At 38.8% G+C, this 18,697-nt stretch overlaps 2 protein-coding genes across 2 annotated transcripts in view; one reads left to right on the top strand and one right to left on the bottom strand.

Annotated features, from left to right (window-relative positions):
* PTPN5 (protein tyrosine phosphatase non-receptor type 5) overlaps positions 1-12,003 on the top strand; it is a 71,818-nt gene extending 59,815 nt beyond the window's left edge. The window contains exons 15-16 of the mRNA XM_058158294.1: positions 9,433-9,546; positions 10,945-12,003. Coding sequence (XP_058014277.1) covers positions 9,433-9,546; positions 10,945-11,041 — 211 coding nt within the window. The 3' untranslated portion in view covers positions 11,042-12,003. The remainder of the gene's footprint in view (positions 1-9,432; positions 9,547-10,944) is intronic.
* TMEM86A (transmembrane protein 86A) overlaps positions 1-18,697 on the bottom strand; it is a 150,047-nt gene that overhangs the window by 7,179 nt on the left and 124,171 nt on the right. The window lies entirely within an intron of this gene.

Here is an 18,697-nt window from a genome sequence, read left to right on the forward strand (position 1 = left end):
GTATGGAGAACAATGTACAACTGAGAACTACATAAGATGTGAATAAAGCAGAACCACCTCCTTCAGGAATGGGTGCACAGACATGAATATGGAGGCCCTCTTTTTTTTTTTTATTAAAAAGGTTTATAAAGTTTTTATAAATATTTCCCCTCCTTCTCCCTCCACCCCCCTCCTCAACGTCTCCCCCCTCCCCCCTCCCAATCCCCCGGACTTCCCAGAGCAAAATACAGGGTATAACATCTAACAATCATAAGCTAAAATACGCTAACTATCCATAAACTCCCATCCTCCCCTGGAACCTTAACTCCCCTTTTACAAAAAAGAAATACAGATACAATTCTTACATTCTATTCATACATATTCAATAGTAGGCAAATGTTCCTTCTTCCAATATTGTGCTACCAATAATCTAGCTGCTGATATTAGATTTGAAGTCAATTAGATATCTATCTATATCTGTACCTTGAATTGGGTCGCTAGCATATAACTTTGTATAAAATTCTGAAAAGACTTTTTTGATCATATTCTGTTAATATAGCTCTTTATCTTTATATTCTATCTTTCCAATAATATTTTTTTTATTTTTCTTATTGCATATACTAACCACCTACCTAGTTTGTTAACTTTACAAAATATAATATGCTTAACATGTTGTAAATTAGTTACCACCTAGTCTACTATCAACATATTAAACTACCCTCGTATATATTTATTATTTCTTTAACTTTTTTATTTCCTGAACTAAATATGAGTAATTACTCTTTCTTTTTTATTATAATCAAAACAAAAAATTCTTTCATTTGACTTTTACATTCCTTTACATCTTCTTCATATCTACACAAATTTTCATTTAACCTCCAAGATCTCCTAACATCCTTTTCCTAGTCAGGTTCCACCCATACCAGACTATAATCAGTCAAGATTCTTGAACATATCTTCATCTTCTTTACCCTAGAAAACAAATCATTAATAATTAGTATAAAATCAATCCTAGAAAAAGTTTGGTATCTGTCAGAAAAAAAAAAGTAAAATCTTTTTCTTCAACATTCCACTCTCGCCAAATGTCTCTCAACTCCAAATCCTCCATCATATCGATGTTAAAAATCTAATTGCTATTCTTGGCACCTTGAAGCTTTTGAAGCATCAGCTGGAGATCTTCCTAAATCCTCCTCTTCAGCCTAATCCTCCCCACAACTTCTGTTTTGTTAATTTCTTAAATTGTCGCTTGAGATTGTTGCATCTTTGCTTCTTGTTCTCTACATTTAGTGGCTGCTTGGGTCAATCTTTGCTCTTTTACATCTCCTGTTTTTTCCATTGATTCTAGAATTTGGGGAGTAGCCAGAAATTGGAGTAAATTTTCTTCAATAGTTACAGTCCCAGCCTGTGCTTTCTGCTTTCCTTCCTTCTCCCACTTTTTTGCCGTTTCCACTTCTCTTCTCCTTCTGGCGATGGTGGGCTTCCAGCCTTTAATATATTGGTATAAAAATCTCTTGCCTTCCAAACTGTATTAAGACGATATCTTTCTCCTGTATAGGTTACTATTTGTCCAGTTGGAACATCCCATTTAAACTGTATCTGTCAATTTCTGAATTCATCCACCAAAAAAGCAAACTCCTTTCTGCTTCTTAACATTTTAGGAGGAATTTCTTTCAAGATTAATACCTCTTGTCCTACTATTTGAATTTTGTTCTTATAAGATGCTTGTAAAATTTCATTTCTGATCCTTCTCGTCGTAAAATAAATCACATCTCTTGGCAGTTTTCTCTGTCTAGCAACCCAAGAGTTAACACAATAGATTTTGTCAATTTGAATTACAAGGTCTGCTGGTTGCTCTCCAATCATCTGTGCGAAAGCCTCTACAAAAATCTCTTTTAAATTCTCTCGATTATCTTCTTTCAGTCCTCTCACTCTCAGGGCAAATTCCATCAATCTATATTGTAACAAAACTACTTCTTCATCTGCCCTCTCCATCTTGGTTTGGACCTCCACCATTTTATTTTCCAAATTTAAATTAAGTTGATTAATTTCTTCCACTCTTTCATCCAGCTGGATCATATTTTTTGCCAAACCTTGAAATGCTAATACTATATCTTCTCTTATGTCCTTATTCCGCACCTCAACAACGTCTCTAATTTCCAACATCTCCTCTGCAATTTCCTTAAAATTTTTCCTCCATAACGCCAATTTGGAGCTTTAAGGCTTCCTCTAAAAATTCCTTTAAAAATTCCTTCAAAGATTCTTGTAAAGCTTCCAAATTCAATAGTTGTAGATTAGCCATATGAGCTGGCGAACCTCCAGCACTCTTAGAAACACCAAGATTTAGTTGCTTAGAGGCCATTTCTTACTTTAAGTTTAATAAATTCAATAAGTCCAATTCTTCTTAACTCTTTTCAAAAACACTGTAATTAGATTAAGTAAGTCAATTCTATAATCTATAGACCTTTCACTTTCCACTCTTCCTTAAGCAGCGCTAAGGGCGCTAATGAGGTTAACAGGAATTTTCTTTACTTTCACTTTCACGCCCTCTTAAAACACAGGCGCCATTTCCTTTGTTCTTCTTAAGTTGTTTAAGAAGGAAACAGTATAGATACAGAGTTAAAGTTTAGTACTTGCAGTTGCAATTGCCAGCGCTCCTGTCTTTGCTTCGTCTGCTTTAAAATCAGGTTAAAATTAACATTGGTTGCAGAGGTTGTCGCGGCGTTTTGTTCTGCTTAAAAGCAGAAGCGTCCCAGATCTGGAGCTCCGTCGGGCTTTCCAGGGAGCTGTCACCCTTCAAGCCCCAAGAATTACTCCTGGGGCTTTCGGGAAGTTCTACCTAAACCCGACTGCTCACCTTTCCCTCTTCTCCTGAGGGAAAGGTTTCCAAGCCGCCAGACAGCTGATTTGTGCTGTCTGGGCAGCTTTTAACGCGATCACAGCTGGCCATCCAGAGGACCGTCTTCAATGCCTATGGCGCCACCGGAAGTCCCAATATGGAGGCCCTCTTGACCGTAGCTGCCATCTGTTCTTTGACCATCAGCCCAAAAAGACCTCTACCCCTGATTGTGTGTCAGCTGTGTCTAGGGGACTGCTATCCGTCCAAATCAAAAATAGAAAGTCTCCACAACCGTGAGGCCCTAAAACCCACAGCTACTTGAGCTTGCTAGAATTGAGTTAAGGCCTGTTCTTTCTGATCCAGACAGTTACAGCCTCCAGGCATTGGGAAAGAATCTGAACAGTATCATTTGGACAACTCAAAGCAAAGAAGTACAGCTGAGTATCATCAACAGATTGATGGTATTTAACCTCATGTTGATAAATGAACTCACCAGATGTTAAATAGGAGTGGGGAGAAAGTAATGGTCTCAGAATGTAAGAATTTAGGGCTGGATCTCCCCCCTCCTAACCTTGGCTGAAACCAATCTCAAAGATGGAGAAGAACTACTGCAAAACCATACTTCCTGCTGCCAACCCTGCCCCCCTCAAACTAGCCCAAAAGAATGCTATAATCTAGGTGGACTCTTACTTGAAATACAGTAGATGAAATAGTAATGAGAATAATAGGAAGGATTAATATGAAATTAAATACAACACAAAATCTTTTAATGAAGCAATATATATTTCTGAAGTAATATCCAATAAAGAATAGTATGATGGGTATGCCTATACATATTACCAAGGGGAAAAAACACGATCAAATATAACATCTGTAGATCTGGGTCGAATGACTACACAAGTTGCATTTCTTCTTCCTGGGGGCTTAGCTGATGGCCCAAATAATATAAGTGACAATGATGGAAAGTCATCTAAGAAGCTTTCAGCAGAGCTAAAGACTTGCAAAACCAAGATGCTCTTGGACCATGAAGTAATTGTTACTTGCTGTTTCTCTTTATTTAAAATGACATGTTGACATATAAAAGCTGACAGAAACCAGATGCCTCACATAACATCTCTCTGGAATTTTACCCTGTAACATTTTATCCAATAAAACTGCTAACCTTTTTCTGAAATAATACAGGGCCAATGGTAAAAGATATTCTGCTGGTTTTTTGTGCATAAATTAGAGGCAGATAAAGAAAACATAAGTGTGTCTTTTCATATGCTCGGTCCACATTCAGTCTGCGGGTTGAGTAGCACTTCTATCCACTCCCCACATATTCTAGAATAACAGCTCCCCATCACACACAATGCTACTGGGGAAGAGCGGAGGGCTAGTACTAGTAGCGCCAGAAAGAATGAAGCGACTGGGCCAAAGCCGAAAGGACGCTCAGCTGTGGATGTATCTGGTGGTGAAAGGAAAGTCCAATGCTGTAAAGATTTTTTCTCCATAGGAACCTGGAATGTAAGATCCATGAATCAAGGCAAGCTGGATGTGGTCAAACAAGAGATGACAAGACTGAACATCGACATCTTAGGAATCAGTGAACTAAAGTGGACAGGAATGGGCGAATTTAATTCAGATGATTATCAGGTATACTACTGTGGGCAAGAATCCCTCAGAAGAAATGGAGTGGCCTTCATAATAAATAAAAAAGTAGGAAAAGCAATACTGGGATACAATCCCCAAAATGACAGAATGATCTCAGTCCGAATCCAAGGCAAACCATTCAATATCACAATAGTTCAAGTCTATGCCCCAACCATTGGTGCTGAAGAAGATGAAATTGACCAGTTCTATGAAGCCCTACAGCACCTGATAGAATTAACACCAAAAAATGATGTCCTTATCATCATGGGAGATTGGAATGCTAAAGTAGGAAGCCAAAAAATAACCGGAATAACAGGCAAGTATGGCCTTGGAGTACAAAATAAAGCAGGGCACAGGCTGATAGAATTCTGTCAAGACAATACGATGGTCATAGCAAACACTCTTTTCCAACAACCTAAGAGACGACTTTACACATGGACATTACCAGATGGTCAACAAAGAAATCAGATTGACTATGTGCTCTGCAGCCAAAGATGGAGAAGCTCTATACAGTCAGTAAAAACAAGACCAGGAGCTGACTGTGGCTCAGATCATGAGCTTTTTCTTGCAAAATTTAGGCTTAAACTAAAGAAAGTAGGGAAAAGCACCAGGCCACTCAGATATGAACTAAATCATATCCCTGATGAATATACAGTAGAAGTGACAAATATATTTAAAGAATTAGATCTGATAGACAGAGTGCCTGATGAACTATGGACGGAGGTTCGCAACATTGTACAAGAGGTAGCAACTAAAACCATTCCAAAGAAAAAGAAATGCAAGAAAGCAAAATGGCTGTCTGAGGAAGCTCTGCAAATAGCTGAGGAAAGAAGGGAAGCGAAAGGCAAGGGAGAAAGAGAAAGATACACCCAGTTGAATGCAGAATTCCAGAGAATAGCTAGAAGAGATAAGAATGCATTCTTAAATGAACAGTGCAAAGAAATAGAAGAAAACAATAGAATAGAATGGAAAAGACCAGAGATCTATTCAAGAAAATTGGAGATATGAAGGGAACGTTTCATGCAAAGATGGGCATGATAAAGGACCAAAATGGCAGGGACCTAACAGAGGCAGAAGAGATTAAGAAGAGGTGGCAAAATTACACAGAAGAACTATACAAGAATGAGTTTAACATCCCTGATAACCACGATGGGGTGGTCACTAACCTTGAGCCAGACATCCTAGAATGTGAAGTCAAATGGGCCTTAGGAAATCTGAGCAACAACAAAGCTAGTGGAGGAGACCATATTCCAGCTGAGCTATTCAAAATCTTAAAAGACGATGCAGTAAAAGTGCTACATCCAATTTGCCAGCAAATTTGGAAAACTCAACAATGGCCACAGGATTGGATGTAAAGGTCAGTTTACATTCCAATTCCAAAGAAAGGCAATGCCAAAGAATGTTCAAACTATCGCACCATTGCACTCATTTCACATGCTAGTAAGGTTATGCTTAAAATCCTACAAGCTAGGCTCCAGCAATATGTGGATCGAGAACTACCAGAAATACAGGCAGGATTTTGTAGAGGCAGAGGAACTAGAGATCAAATTGCCAATATACGCTGGATCATGGAGAAACCTAGGGAGTTCCAGAAAAACATCTACTTCTGCTTCATTGACTATGCTAAAGCCTTTGATTGTGTGGATCACAACAAATTGTGGCAAGTTCTTAAAGAGATGGGTGTACCGGACCATCTAATTTGTCTCTTGAGAAACCTGTATGCGGGTCAAGAAGCCACAGTGAGAACTGGACACGGAACCACTGATTGGTTCAAAATTGGGAAAGGAGTCCGGCAAGGCTGTATACTATCACCCTGCCTATTTAATTTATATGCAGAACACATCATGAGAAAGGCGGGGCTAGATGAATCAAAAATTGGAATTAAGATTGCCGGAAGAAATATCAACAACCTCAGATATGCAGATGATACCACTCTAATGGCAGAAAGCGAAGAGGAACTAAAGAGTCTCTTGATGCGGGTGAAGGAGGAGAGTGCAAAAGTTGGCTTGAAACTCAACATTAAGAAAACAAAAATCATGGCATCTGTCCCTTTCAATTCCTGGCAGATAGATGGTGAAGAAATGGAGGTAGGGACAGATTTTATTTTCCTGGGCTCCAAGATCACCGCAGATGGGGACTGCAGCCAAGAAATTAAAAGACGCTTGCTCCTGGGGAGGAAAGCTATGGCAAATCTAGACAGCGTACTAAAAAGCAGAGACATCACCCTGCCAACAAAAGTGTGTATAGTCAAAGCTATGGTTTTCCCAGTTGCAATGTATGGCTGTGAAAGTTGGACCATAAGAAAGGCTGAGCGCCAAAGAATTGAGGCCTTTGAACTCTGGTGCTGGAGAAGACTCCTGCGAGTCCCTTGGACTGCAAGGCGAACAAACAAGTCAGTCCTAGAAGAGATCAACCCTGACTGCTCTTTAGAAGGCCAGATCCTGAAGATGAAACTGATATACTTTGGCCACCTAATGAAAAAGAAGGACTCACTGGAGAAGAGCCTAATGCTGGGAAAGATTGAGGGCAAAAGAAGAAGGGGACGACAGAGAACGAGGTGGCTGGATGGAGTCACTGAAGCAGTAGGCATGAGTTTAAATGGACTCCAGAGGATGGTAGAGGACAGAAAAGCCTGGAGGAATGTTGTCCATGGGGTCGCGATGGGTCGGACACGACTTCGCAACTAACAACAACATCACATACCTACCAGTAGTTTACAGTCAGGGGATAATATGCGAGAAACCAGAAGGCCACCACATTTGTACACATGGACAAGGAATCACTTTGGCAAGCAAAGAGTTTCAGTCTAGTAAAGACTTCTGTTCCTATACACAACCAATATTGTCTGAAATAAAATAATAATAATTTCCTAAAACTTCAGAACACATGGTAGAGCTAAACCAGGTGTAGTCAACCTTTTTATACCTACCGCCCACTTTTGTATCTCTGTTAGTAGTAAAATTTTCTAATCGCCCACCAGTTCCACAGTAATGCGCCCTGTATTGTCGTCTGCGCATGCCTCTCGCACACCATGGATTGGGTTGGGGGGGTGCCGGCTACCAGCTCTGCTGGTCTGTTACAGCTGGGTGGTGTGGGGGGAGATGCGCGAGCTATTCTGGGACAAGACTCTTTGTTTGCGGTCGCACTATAGCGCCATTTAGTTTCACTTACGTAACATGAACTAAACTTATGCGTGGGTGATACAAATAGTATATTTTCAGAAATTTAAATTGTCACGGGAAATTTTATGAAAACCTAATGAAAATGTTTTTAAATAATGCTATGAATTTTTTTTAAAAAGTCAATTAAATTTAAAAAAGGAAAGTGCTTCAGTTTTGGACAAAACCCCTACCGCCCACCATGAAAGCTGGAACGCCCACTAGTGGGCGGTAGGGACCAGGTTGACTACCACTGAGCTAAACAATAACACTTTAAGGTGGTCAGTTAGTACCAATATCAGGATAAACAAACTTGGTTACTGCTTTTGCGTGCTGAGGGTTTTTCCCCATACTTTACGGAACCCGACAAGATTGTTGGAGCTGACACTCCTTGCTTCCCATCACCCTTTAAGTAGCATACAGCTCCATCCCAGTGCAATCACTCAGTTATCCAAATAACCCGTATCCTTCTTTTCCCTCCCCAATCCATCGCAAGCCACTCCAGTTCCGCAGTGGATGGTGAGAAGCTGCTTCAGTGCATGCCCCTGAAGTCATCTAGCATGTGGCTGAGAGGCATGCCTCGGGGCTGATGTCCCAGCAGAGCAGGCACACAGGAAGGGTAATCAGCAAAAGCGTGCAGCAGCGGAATGGCGATCCCCATACAAATGGCAGCCCCAAGTACTGCCGCAGGGCTGGGGCTGACATACGTTCAGTACCAATAAAGGAGAATATTTGTAGCTCAGAGTTCAAATGAGTCCCTGGTTTCACTTGATGAAAACTCTTTATGGACATACTTGATGAATGATGAGTTTTCACTTGATGAAAACTCCAACATATGGACATACTTAACCATAGTTTCAATTGGGAAAATGTGACCATCCTAGACCAAGACCAAAATGCTAAGGAATTTCCAGAGGCCTGGCTCTCTGATAAATTAACCATCAATAGACACATAGATATAACTGTATGTCTATGCCAGGGGTCGGCAAGCTTAAACACTCAAAGAGCCACAAACGTCCTAACTGGAAGCCCCCGTTCAATTCTGGAGCCGACCGGAAGTCCGGTTCCCCCACCATAGAGTCTCTTTTTCCTCTGCCGACTGGAAGTCAGTTCCCCCACGATAGAATCTTCTCCTAGCAAGGCATCCGTTTTCCTCTACCTGTCCTAACCGAAAGCCCTATCAATTGTGGAGATCACCAACAACAGGGAGCCGCAGCAGAGGGATGAAAGAGCCACATGCGGCTCCAGAGTCACAGGTTGCTGACCCCTGGTCTATACTATTCAAAAGAAGCAATCAACAAGCCCAAAAGGGAACAAAAAGACCAAAACACCTCCCCACCAGCAATTAGCACCCAGATGAGCATAGATTAACTCCAAGATAAACATCAGACCAACAATCAAGAAGTAAACAATACTCCATATCCCAGTCAAGGAACTTCCAAACAAGTTAACAGTAAACAGCCCAACCAAAGAATCTCTTAAGACCACCCTCACCAACACTGACAGGGCAAGCCTACTAAAATATAAAATGAGAACAAACCCCATTCCTTACTAGCACCCGTGACATTTCATTACCTAATTTTGGGTAATGAAACATCTGCAAGAAAACAACCAAGGTCAGAGAGCACCAAGGACCCCCTCAGTTATGTTCAGTTCTCTGCTTTGACTCTTGACTTCTGAATGGTGCTATAATATCCCCTTGACCTTAAGCTCATGAAGTCAGTCCTAGATGGAAAATTCAGTCCCAGATGTGAAGAAAGTATTCTAAACAATGTTTTAATTTTTGGAAGATCTTTGTTGTCACTTTTTATTTCTTTCTCTGGCCAGTGCAGGGATTGGGAGAACAGGCTGTTTTATTGCTACCAGCATTTGCTGCAAACAGTGGAAAAATGAGGGCATGGTTGACATACTCAGAACAACTTGCCAGCTACGGTTAGACAGGTAAGATAATTTTTCTTCTAAAACCAAGTCTAATGTAGCCTTCCCCTAAATGCTGCCTCCCAAATGTCTTGATCACCTGATTTATTATTTATTTTATTTATTTATTAACTTGATATGCCATCCATCTCACTATCAAGCAACTCTGGATCATTTACAAACATCTTAAATACAAAGGAACAAAACCATTAGATATTAAAATTGGTCACGAATAATGGGAATTATAATCCAGAGTATTTTGTAGGCATTGGATTGTGGAAGGTTGCATATTTAATCCAGCAGTCAATAACATTTATTACTTTATAATATGTAAGCAGGTATTTGCTTCAGAATAAAACTGAATGTACAAACATGGGAAAAGTCAGTGATTTGATCATAAAAATATTATAGTTTGAAAAAAGTGTTAAAATTCTTGATTTTTGATTTTTTTTTCTGTATAGCACTGATTTTATTCCACTTAATTTTATTCACTTTGTTTCTGTTTTTATTGTCTAAGAACACAATGGATGAGATGGACTTTTAACTAATCTTAGAATGAATCATTATGGTTTTTTTTTTCAGTTGTGGGTTCTTACAATTTACAACAGTTTGTTTAGTCATTGTTCAAAGTTACAACAGCACTGAAAAAAGTGACTTATGACTGTTTTTCACACTTACGATCATTGCAGCAGATGGTCACATGATCAAAATTCAGACTCTTGGCAACTGACTCATATTTATGACGGTTGCTGTGTCCCGGAGGCATGTGATCACTTTTTGTGACCTTTTGACAGGCAAAGTCAGTGGGGTAGCCAGATTCACTTAACAACTGCAATAATTCATTTAACAACTGTGGCAAGAAAAGTCGTAAAATGAGACACTTAACAAATGTCTCACTTAGCAACATAAATTTTGGGCTCCCTTGTGGTCATAAGTCAAGGACTGTACTGTACTGTACAGTATTGTAATCAGTGGTGGGATTCAGCCAGTTCGCATCTATTCAGGAGAACCGGTTGTTAACTTTCTAAGCAGTTCAGACAACCAGTTGTTGGCAGAAATCTTATTTTGGTTTTCTCCACTTTACGGGACTAATCCTGTAAGGAAGGCAGGAAGGAAACATTCTGGTGTTGTTTCTAGCCTAATATTTATTGCCCTACTTACAGAAACTGCCTCTCTGGTTAACCCTTATTACATTGTTACAGCTAAGGTGAAGCGTTCATCAAAGTGAGTGACGTTGAGTTTGCCATGCCCACACAGTCACATGACCACTGAGCCATGCCTACCCAGCTGGTCATTAGGACAGAGAACCAGTTGTTAAATTATTTGAATCCCACCACTGACTGTTCTGTATATCTTTTTTGGAAGTAAAACCAATTTCCACATCTTTTTAAAATCTAAATTCTTCTGTGCTTCTCTTTCCAGGGGAGGAATGATCCAGACTAGTGAACAATATCAGTTTGTCCACCATGTCATGAGCTTGTATGAAAAGCAATTCGTTAGAGCATCAGCAGAAGACTGAAGTTTCAGAACCATTTATTATGATAAAGACCAAGGGAACTCTGATCAGAATCACATGTACGATAGAGCTGAGAAGATTTCAGAATTTCAGAGCAAAGATATTTATTTATACATATAAATATAAATATATATATATAGTTTTACTTTCATATTGCTTTATTTTGCATTTGAGAATTAAGATACTGCTTTTCTTCAACATGTGACAGGGTGTTATCTTCACTTTAAAATTAAAAAAAGGCCTGTTTATACTGTAAATAAAATTGATAGCTTCATTTGTTCCAAAAATTTAAAACATCATCGTCACTTTTGCTACTTAAAAAAAATAATCCAAACCCTTGCTACTAGATCCAAATACAATGTGAATCTCTTTGATAGATGTCTTGCTGAAGTCTGTAATGTATGTTTACTAAGCTTGAAAACTTAACTTTTCTGCCTTTTTTCTGAATGATTGTTTTTACATTTTAAACTACCGGATACTGTGTATATCATAAAATCTTCTGGGCCTCTGCATTAAAGGATTCAAGTGAATTCATACTGAAGAAAAAAACCATGTTTTGTGCCTTGTGTACTTACTTGTTGAAAACACTCAGTCCTACAAAGTATAGTGACTGTAGTGTCATTGTAAAACAAAAACACAAAGTGAAGATACCCATCTTGGCTGCAAACAAAAAAATCCATAGAAGGCCAGTTGTTTTTTTTTAGGTTAACTGAAAAGCAGAAAATAAAGAGCAAGTATTTGAAAAGCAAGTAAAAACTCACGTACTTAAAGTTTTAAAATGATATATAGTATCAGTTAGGTGCTATGATGGTTGCTGTTGGAATAAAGAAATGAGCAAACAATTAATGGAAAATATAGAATCTATTTGTAATTTTTCCTTTTTGGTATAACTTTCTTTTGATGTTTTAAAAGGGGAAATTATTTGGAGTTTTCTGTTGCAGAGACTTAATGGATAAAATTTACGGTCCCTGGATCAGTTCCACGAATAAAATTATAATTATAGTTGTAGTATTGTCACTCTGGAGGAGTTTGTTGTTTGTTATGTATTTATGATAATGCTTCTTCACATTCCTAACACAGTTTAAATCCTACTTTATCAGATCATGGTTCAATTGGAAGCAAGGATTTAGAGTTCCTCTTTGAGGTAGTACAAACGTAGATTATAGTAATTTAAAAAATGCTAGTAAGTAAATAAATAAAATTGTATAAGAGAGTAACAAGCTCTCATATGTAATATTTCCGGCTGAATCCATAAATAAAATATTCCTGAAGTTAGCTGGGGCTCTTCCACATCAATAAAATCCCTTCATTAAAGGCTCTTGAGTAAATTTGGAAGTCATAGGAGAAGAGAATGTGTTTACGCATGTCTATATGCAGTGTCCATCTACTGTATGCAGCTGAAGGAGAAGCAACTCCACTTACAACATAGGTTTAAAGATTTCCCTGGTCTACTCAGGACTAACTCAAGGGGGAGGTGCTCGTATCTGATTCTCAACCGAAGGAGCCTGTGTTGTCTGAGAGGTGCTTACATCATGTGATCACCATGAAAGTACAGAATGCAGTAAGTGGTACCTACTTACCTACTCGCATTTGCAAACTTGCATTTGCAAACTGCGACATTTGAGCTGGGGCAAATAATGAGAGCTAACCCTGTTGCATGGCACTCTGGTTTCAAATCCAGGCTGCCAGCTTTCCAGATGATATACACAATGTCTAACTGCTGAGCCATTGTGCCGCCCATTCACAACATATATGTCCTAAAAAAAGATTTATTTCAATGAGGAATCATCATGCTTGTCCGAGTCAAGGTTTTATTCTTATAACTTACCCCTGAATGAATTCCAGTGAATCTATTTTAATTTAAAAAATAGGAAGCAGGAGGCTGAAGAAATGTCACTTCTTGCAATGGATGCAAAATACTTGGTCTAAAAAATATTCACAGTAAAAAGGTATAAGGATCTCCTTCACTCAGTATGTCAAATAAAGAGCTGTATATCAAGACAAGTAATTCTAATTTCATCTATTAATATATAATCCTCGATTTACCACAATTGAGCCCAAAATTTCTATTGCTAAATGAAACTTCTAAAGTGAGTTTTGCCCTGTTTTATAATCTTTCTGATCACAGTTGTTAAGTGAATCACTGCAGTGAATCTGGCTTACGAATTGAGTTTGCTAGTCAGAAGGTTGCGTAAGGAACTGTCATAAATATGAGTTAGTTGCCAAGTGTGTGGATTTTGATCACGTGACCATCATGAGGATGCTGCAACAGTCAAAAATGTGAAAAACAGTCATAAGTGACTTTCAGTGCTGTTGTAACTTGGACTGGTCATTAATTGAACAGTTGTAAATTGAGGACTGTGTATTAGCATAGCATAGCAAACAAGAACCTCAAGGAAGCAGAATAACAAAATACAGAAGAGTTGAAAGGGATCTTGGAGATCTTCTAATCCAACTGATGGTGGGTTTCAAATTTTTTTACTACGGGTTCTGTGGGTGTGGCTTGGTGGGCATGGCAGGGGGAAGATACTGTAAAATCTCCATTCCCACCCCAATGAAAAAAGAGGAAAAGGAACATTGCTTGAAGACTGTGTATTCAATAATAATAATAATAAAAATAATAATAATAATAGTGTGAATACTGTGCATGCACGAGGGAAGGAGAGTGTGGTCTGATTCTACCTTTAACAGGCTACATGGCAGAATTTGAGGGAGAGGCAATTCCTGTTACAACATATGCCTTATATAAAAGATTTCTCCTGTGGGAAGTTGTAATACTTGCCTGCGTCAATGTTTTATTATTAAGTTTGAATTAAGCTCAAGTCCCAGTGGCAACTTCAAGACTTCTCCATTACTCTTATAAGGAAACGTCTTTTGATGGTAAGCCATCCCCAGAGATCTGACAAGAGAGAAGGCTTGAGGAATTCATCCTGCTTTGCATAGTGATCGAGGCTTCCTGCTAAAATCAGCAGGAGGAAAATACGCTCTGAGAGCTAAAAACATCCAGAAGCATAAAGGATGTGCAATAAATACCTACTAAGCAAAGCCAGAAGTAATAATTTGATTTCCTCATATTAGAGAAAGTAGCAATCATTTGAGGCTTCCACTCTAAAAATGAGCTATTTCTTGACAAAAATAATAATGAAACCAATGAAACCATGAGAGTTTTGAGTGCTGTCCACCAGTCCTTGAGCTGGCAGAAAATGTTACCACAATAGAATTCATTTGCACATTGAAGTTTAGAAGCTGCCCAGAGTCACTTGGGTGAGGTGGGTGGCATGTAAATTTAACAAATAAACATACACACACAAACAAAACAAACTTAAACATTAAGACTGCTGTCTGCTGAATTTAATTTTTAATTACTGTTGTGTGTCCTTGAGTGGTGCCTCTGTAATACTGTCTCTAAATAAGTGAAATTGTTGAAGCTGCAGAAATACACATGTAACCGCATCGCCCACAAGGGGCCAGTGTCTATTTAAAGTTTCAGCTACACAGAGCCATATTTGAGATATGCTGAGGGATCCAGCTCAGGCTGTGTAAAGGCACTTTAGCCAGTTCATCTCTGCTTACAGAACTCCGAAGAGCTCACTGATGCTTCACAAAGATCTGTTTCAAAACAGCATCCGTCAGTGGTCTTTTCAGCCAGAAAAAGGAAAGGTACCGTACTACATGCGCACCATTTTATTTGCCTGTTGTATTTGCAATATCATACAGGTGCTTCTGTTCTAATTGCTTTCAGATGCGTTTTTCTTTCTTTTGAATATGTCACCTAATCTGATGTATTCTTGAAAATATGACATTGTATTACAGTTAATGGATAGAGGCTAAGAATAAGTAACATTCAAGCTCCCCTACAGCACCTAAACAACAGGATGCAAAATGTTCTTGTCGGTTCCAAACAGACTTAAATATATCCTTGATAGCATCCAGGATCCTGAACAGTTCAGACTGACTTTTATCGCAATAAAATCAGGTGTTTGTTGAGCTGGAAAAGACAGTGCAAGCCATTCGATTCAATCATTTGCACCATCCAAATCCCATACAGATGGCTAGCTATCCTCCACTTGAACTAGGAGTCCATCATTTCTCAGGGTCTCATTGTTGAAACTGCTCTTATTGTATTCTTTTTCCTTATCTTCATCTGAAATCTGCCTTCCTGTAGCTGGAATCTGATTCCACATCCTAAACTCTGAAAATATAGACAGCTTTTTTTTCTGGGTGACATTCTTTCAGGTATTTTGAGAGTCCATTGTATTTGTCCATTCTCTTCCTAAGACTAAATTTTCCCAATTCCTTCCATCACTCTTCATAGCATTTAGCTTCTAGCGTCATAATAATCCTTATCACCCACTGAATCTATTTCAGTCTGGCTGAGCTCTTTGTAGGTTGTATAGTAATTAATACAACATTAGATGTGGGATCTGACAAGGGCAGAAAATAGAGGAACTACTACATCTTGTGATTAAGAAATTGTATTTCTTTTTCTGCAATTAAAATAGCTTTTAACCTTTTTTTTGCAGGCATGTGACACTATTGATTTACTTTACTTATAATCAAATACTACTACATCGTATTTTTCATTATTGTCAAGCCAAGTATTCCTCGGGCTATATTTGAGCATTTAATTTTTGTTTCCTAATGAAAAGCTTTGATTGATTTTATACCATTATGTTTGGCTTATTACTCTAACTTACCAAAGTCTCATAGAATTATATTAATCTCACTGAACGTTATATCATCTTGAAACATTTGAGCAACAAATCCTCTACTTCTTCATGCAGGATATAAATTGATACCTTTAATAGAATTTTCCAGAATTGAATTTTCCACAATTGGAGTTTCTGACATCTTTTATTCCATCTTGATAACACTCACTGCGTATGATTTTCAAACCAGCTATGTATCCATGTCACTGTAATATTACCCAATCTCTACTGAACTTGCTAATCAGAATGGTATGAATATTTTGTCAAATGATTTTTTGGGGGAGGAATCTATTTTAATGGAATATACATCATTCCATTAATCTACTAAGGAAGTTACCTAATTAAATAATATGATAAGGCAAGATTCGTTCTTGACAAATTTGCACTGGCTTCAGAATTGCTGTTGTTTCCAATTTATTTACAGACTGATTATTGCAATTGGACTATCAAATCCATCTTTCAAGGCTACCCAGATACAAAACACAAATTCTCAGGAGGACTGGCTCTCTGTCATGCATACAGGAATAGAAAAATTAAATCCTTGAAAAAGAAAAGGTGACTCTGGAGGAGGATATCTGAGGGAGAAGCTGTGAACCAGGCCAAGAAAACATATAGTTATGATCATTCCATACAGTTTTGATTAAAGTTCAAAACTGCCAACTATCATAGAATGATACATTTACAGGGATGGAAAGAAACATAAAGATCACCTAGTTCAACCTTCCACAATGTGCAAGAAACCATATAATTATCCTTGAAAAGGGTTTGCCCAGTTCTTTGCTTTTAAAAAAACAACAACAAACAAACCAAAAACTTCTACAAAAGTTATGAGAATGCTCCATATGTCATCTGCTCCACTTTTGGACAGTGCTCATCAGGAAGTTTTTTTCTTTGAATTTAAGTGAAACCTAGATAACTACAACTTTTACCCAATATTTCTAGTTTTAGTTTATGTGGCAATAGAAAATAATTCCCAATCATTTTCCCTATGGCTCATTTTTACATATCTGAACACTGTACTGGTAACATGTTTCCCCTCGGTCTTCTTTTCTTTTCACATCCCAAATTCCTTCTGCATGTGCTTATAAGGCTTGATCTCAAATCTTAAAGATGATCATCCATGTTGTCCTCATCCGAACCTGTTCGAATCTCTCAATTCGGAAAAAATAGTATCAAAAACTATATAAAGTATTGCATATTTCAGGGAGCCCCTGAAGGCATTGAAGACGTGGTTCTGTTAAAGGCCTAGGGACTGTAGATGGATACAAAGCAAATCAAGTGGTTGGTGTGATTGTGTTTGTTGATATCACTGGGGGTGGGTGGGGGTGGGTGGGAAGAACTATGGGTACCGTGATGTGCGTTTTTAATTTTGTAAGTTGCCTGGAGTCAAGTTGAGCGACCATATAAATTTATTTAAAAATACTCATTTATAGGAAACCATTTGTAGTTTATTTTGTAATTTTCAGTGTTTTTATATTTTGTTTTTTTCTTTTTAAATAAGCTTGGTTTTGTATATTTGTGGTGGAATTGAAAGAAAGGGCTGAAGCCTGCAGTCATATATCATTTCAATATGAATGAGCCCAGGAGATAGTATTATTGAAATTATTTCAGTTTTTTATATCTTAGTCTTTTAATCAGCAGAAGGGCAGTACAGGTTATGAAAGCCACCTTTATCTCATATACTGGGGCTAGGGGGAAGATGCCAGTTAAGCCATCTGAAAGTGGTAGCAGCAGGACCTCCAAGTAGGTACCCCAGACTGAGAGGTAGATGCCTGATAGAAAGTCCTGGGAGCAGAGATTTGAGATCTGTGGCCTATGATGCTATGCGCTTAGCCATTTCTCCACACTGCTTCTTTTATGAATTGCTATAGAAACTTTATAGATATTAACACCCTGCATATTGGTCTATAGTTCCTTGGATTGTCTTTTTCCAAAGACAGAGGCCACATTTGCAAATTTCCAGATGTTTGAATTTCACAAGTTCACCAACATTTCTTAAAATTATACGTCCATATTAAGCCAAACGATGTTTTTTCTTTCCCCCTGTGTTCTGGACAGTCCAATCTTTTTCAGATATGTTTCCCTTCCTTATACGTGGCAAATTATGAATTATGATCGTTGGCTTTGCCTCTGTTATTTTGTTAACTGACTAGTATTGTTTTTATTCCTTTGTTATCCATCATAAGAACATTTAGGCTGAAGATAGGGGATAAACTGAGCCATCCTTTCCAACGTCAGTGCCCTCCCGATGCTAGGGCAATGATGGTGAACCTTTTAGACACTGAGTGGCCAAATTGCGCATGCACACATGCCCAAAGTGAAAGGTGCATGAACATGCATGCGAGGACGTGCATGTATGTGTGCATGCATGGATATGCGCATGCATGGGAGGACATGCGTGTGCATGCGAGGACATGCGTGTGCATGCGAGGACATGAGCGAATGCGTAGCAGGGACCCAAAGACCAGCTAGCTGGCGGGAGGTGGGGCATCCCAACACTGGCAGGGCGGCAAGAGATAAAATCTTTTTCTTTCATGAGCTTCTGTTTCATTGTCTGCAGGGAAATAGGAGCTCATGAAAGAAACACCACAGAGAGCTGACTTGGGGCGACAGCACGCGTTCCATCAGAGAGGGCTGTGCATGCCACCTCTGGCACTCATGCCATAGGTTCGCCATCACAGTGCTAGGGTTTTAACCAGTGATGGGATTCAAATAATTGCAGGGTCGTGCTGAGGATTTTGTACAGTATCTGTATGATAAAATCGCTCGGATCCGGAGTGGTCTGGATGCTGATTGGATAGATCCGGGCGAGATGACGGGGCCGAGTCTTGTGGACATTACCTGGGCTGAGTTTGATCCTGTGACTCCCGACGACATGGACAGGTTGTTGGGTAGGCTGAATCCCACCACATGTTTATTGGACCCGTGTCCCTCCTGGTTGGTACTGGCC

Source organism: Ahaetulla prasina, chromosome 1 (genome assembly GCF_028640845.1).
Source record: "Ahaetulla prasina isolate Xishuangbanna chromosome 1, ASM2864084v1, whole genome shotgun sequence".
Lineage (NCBI taxonomy): Eukaryota > Metazoa > Chordata > Lepidosauria > Squamata > Colubridae > Ahaetulla > Ahaetulla prasina.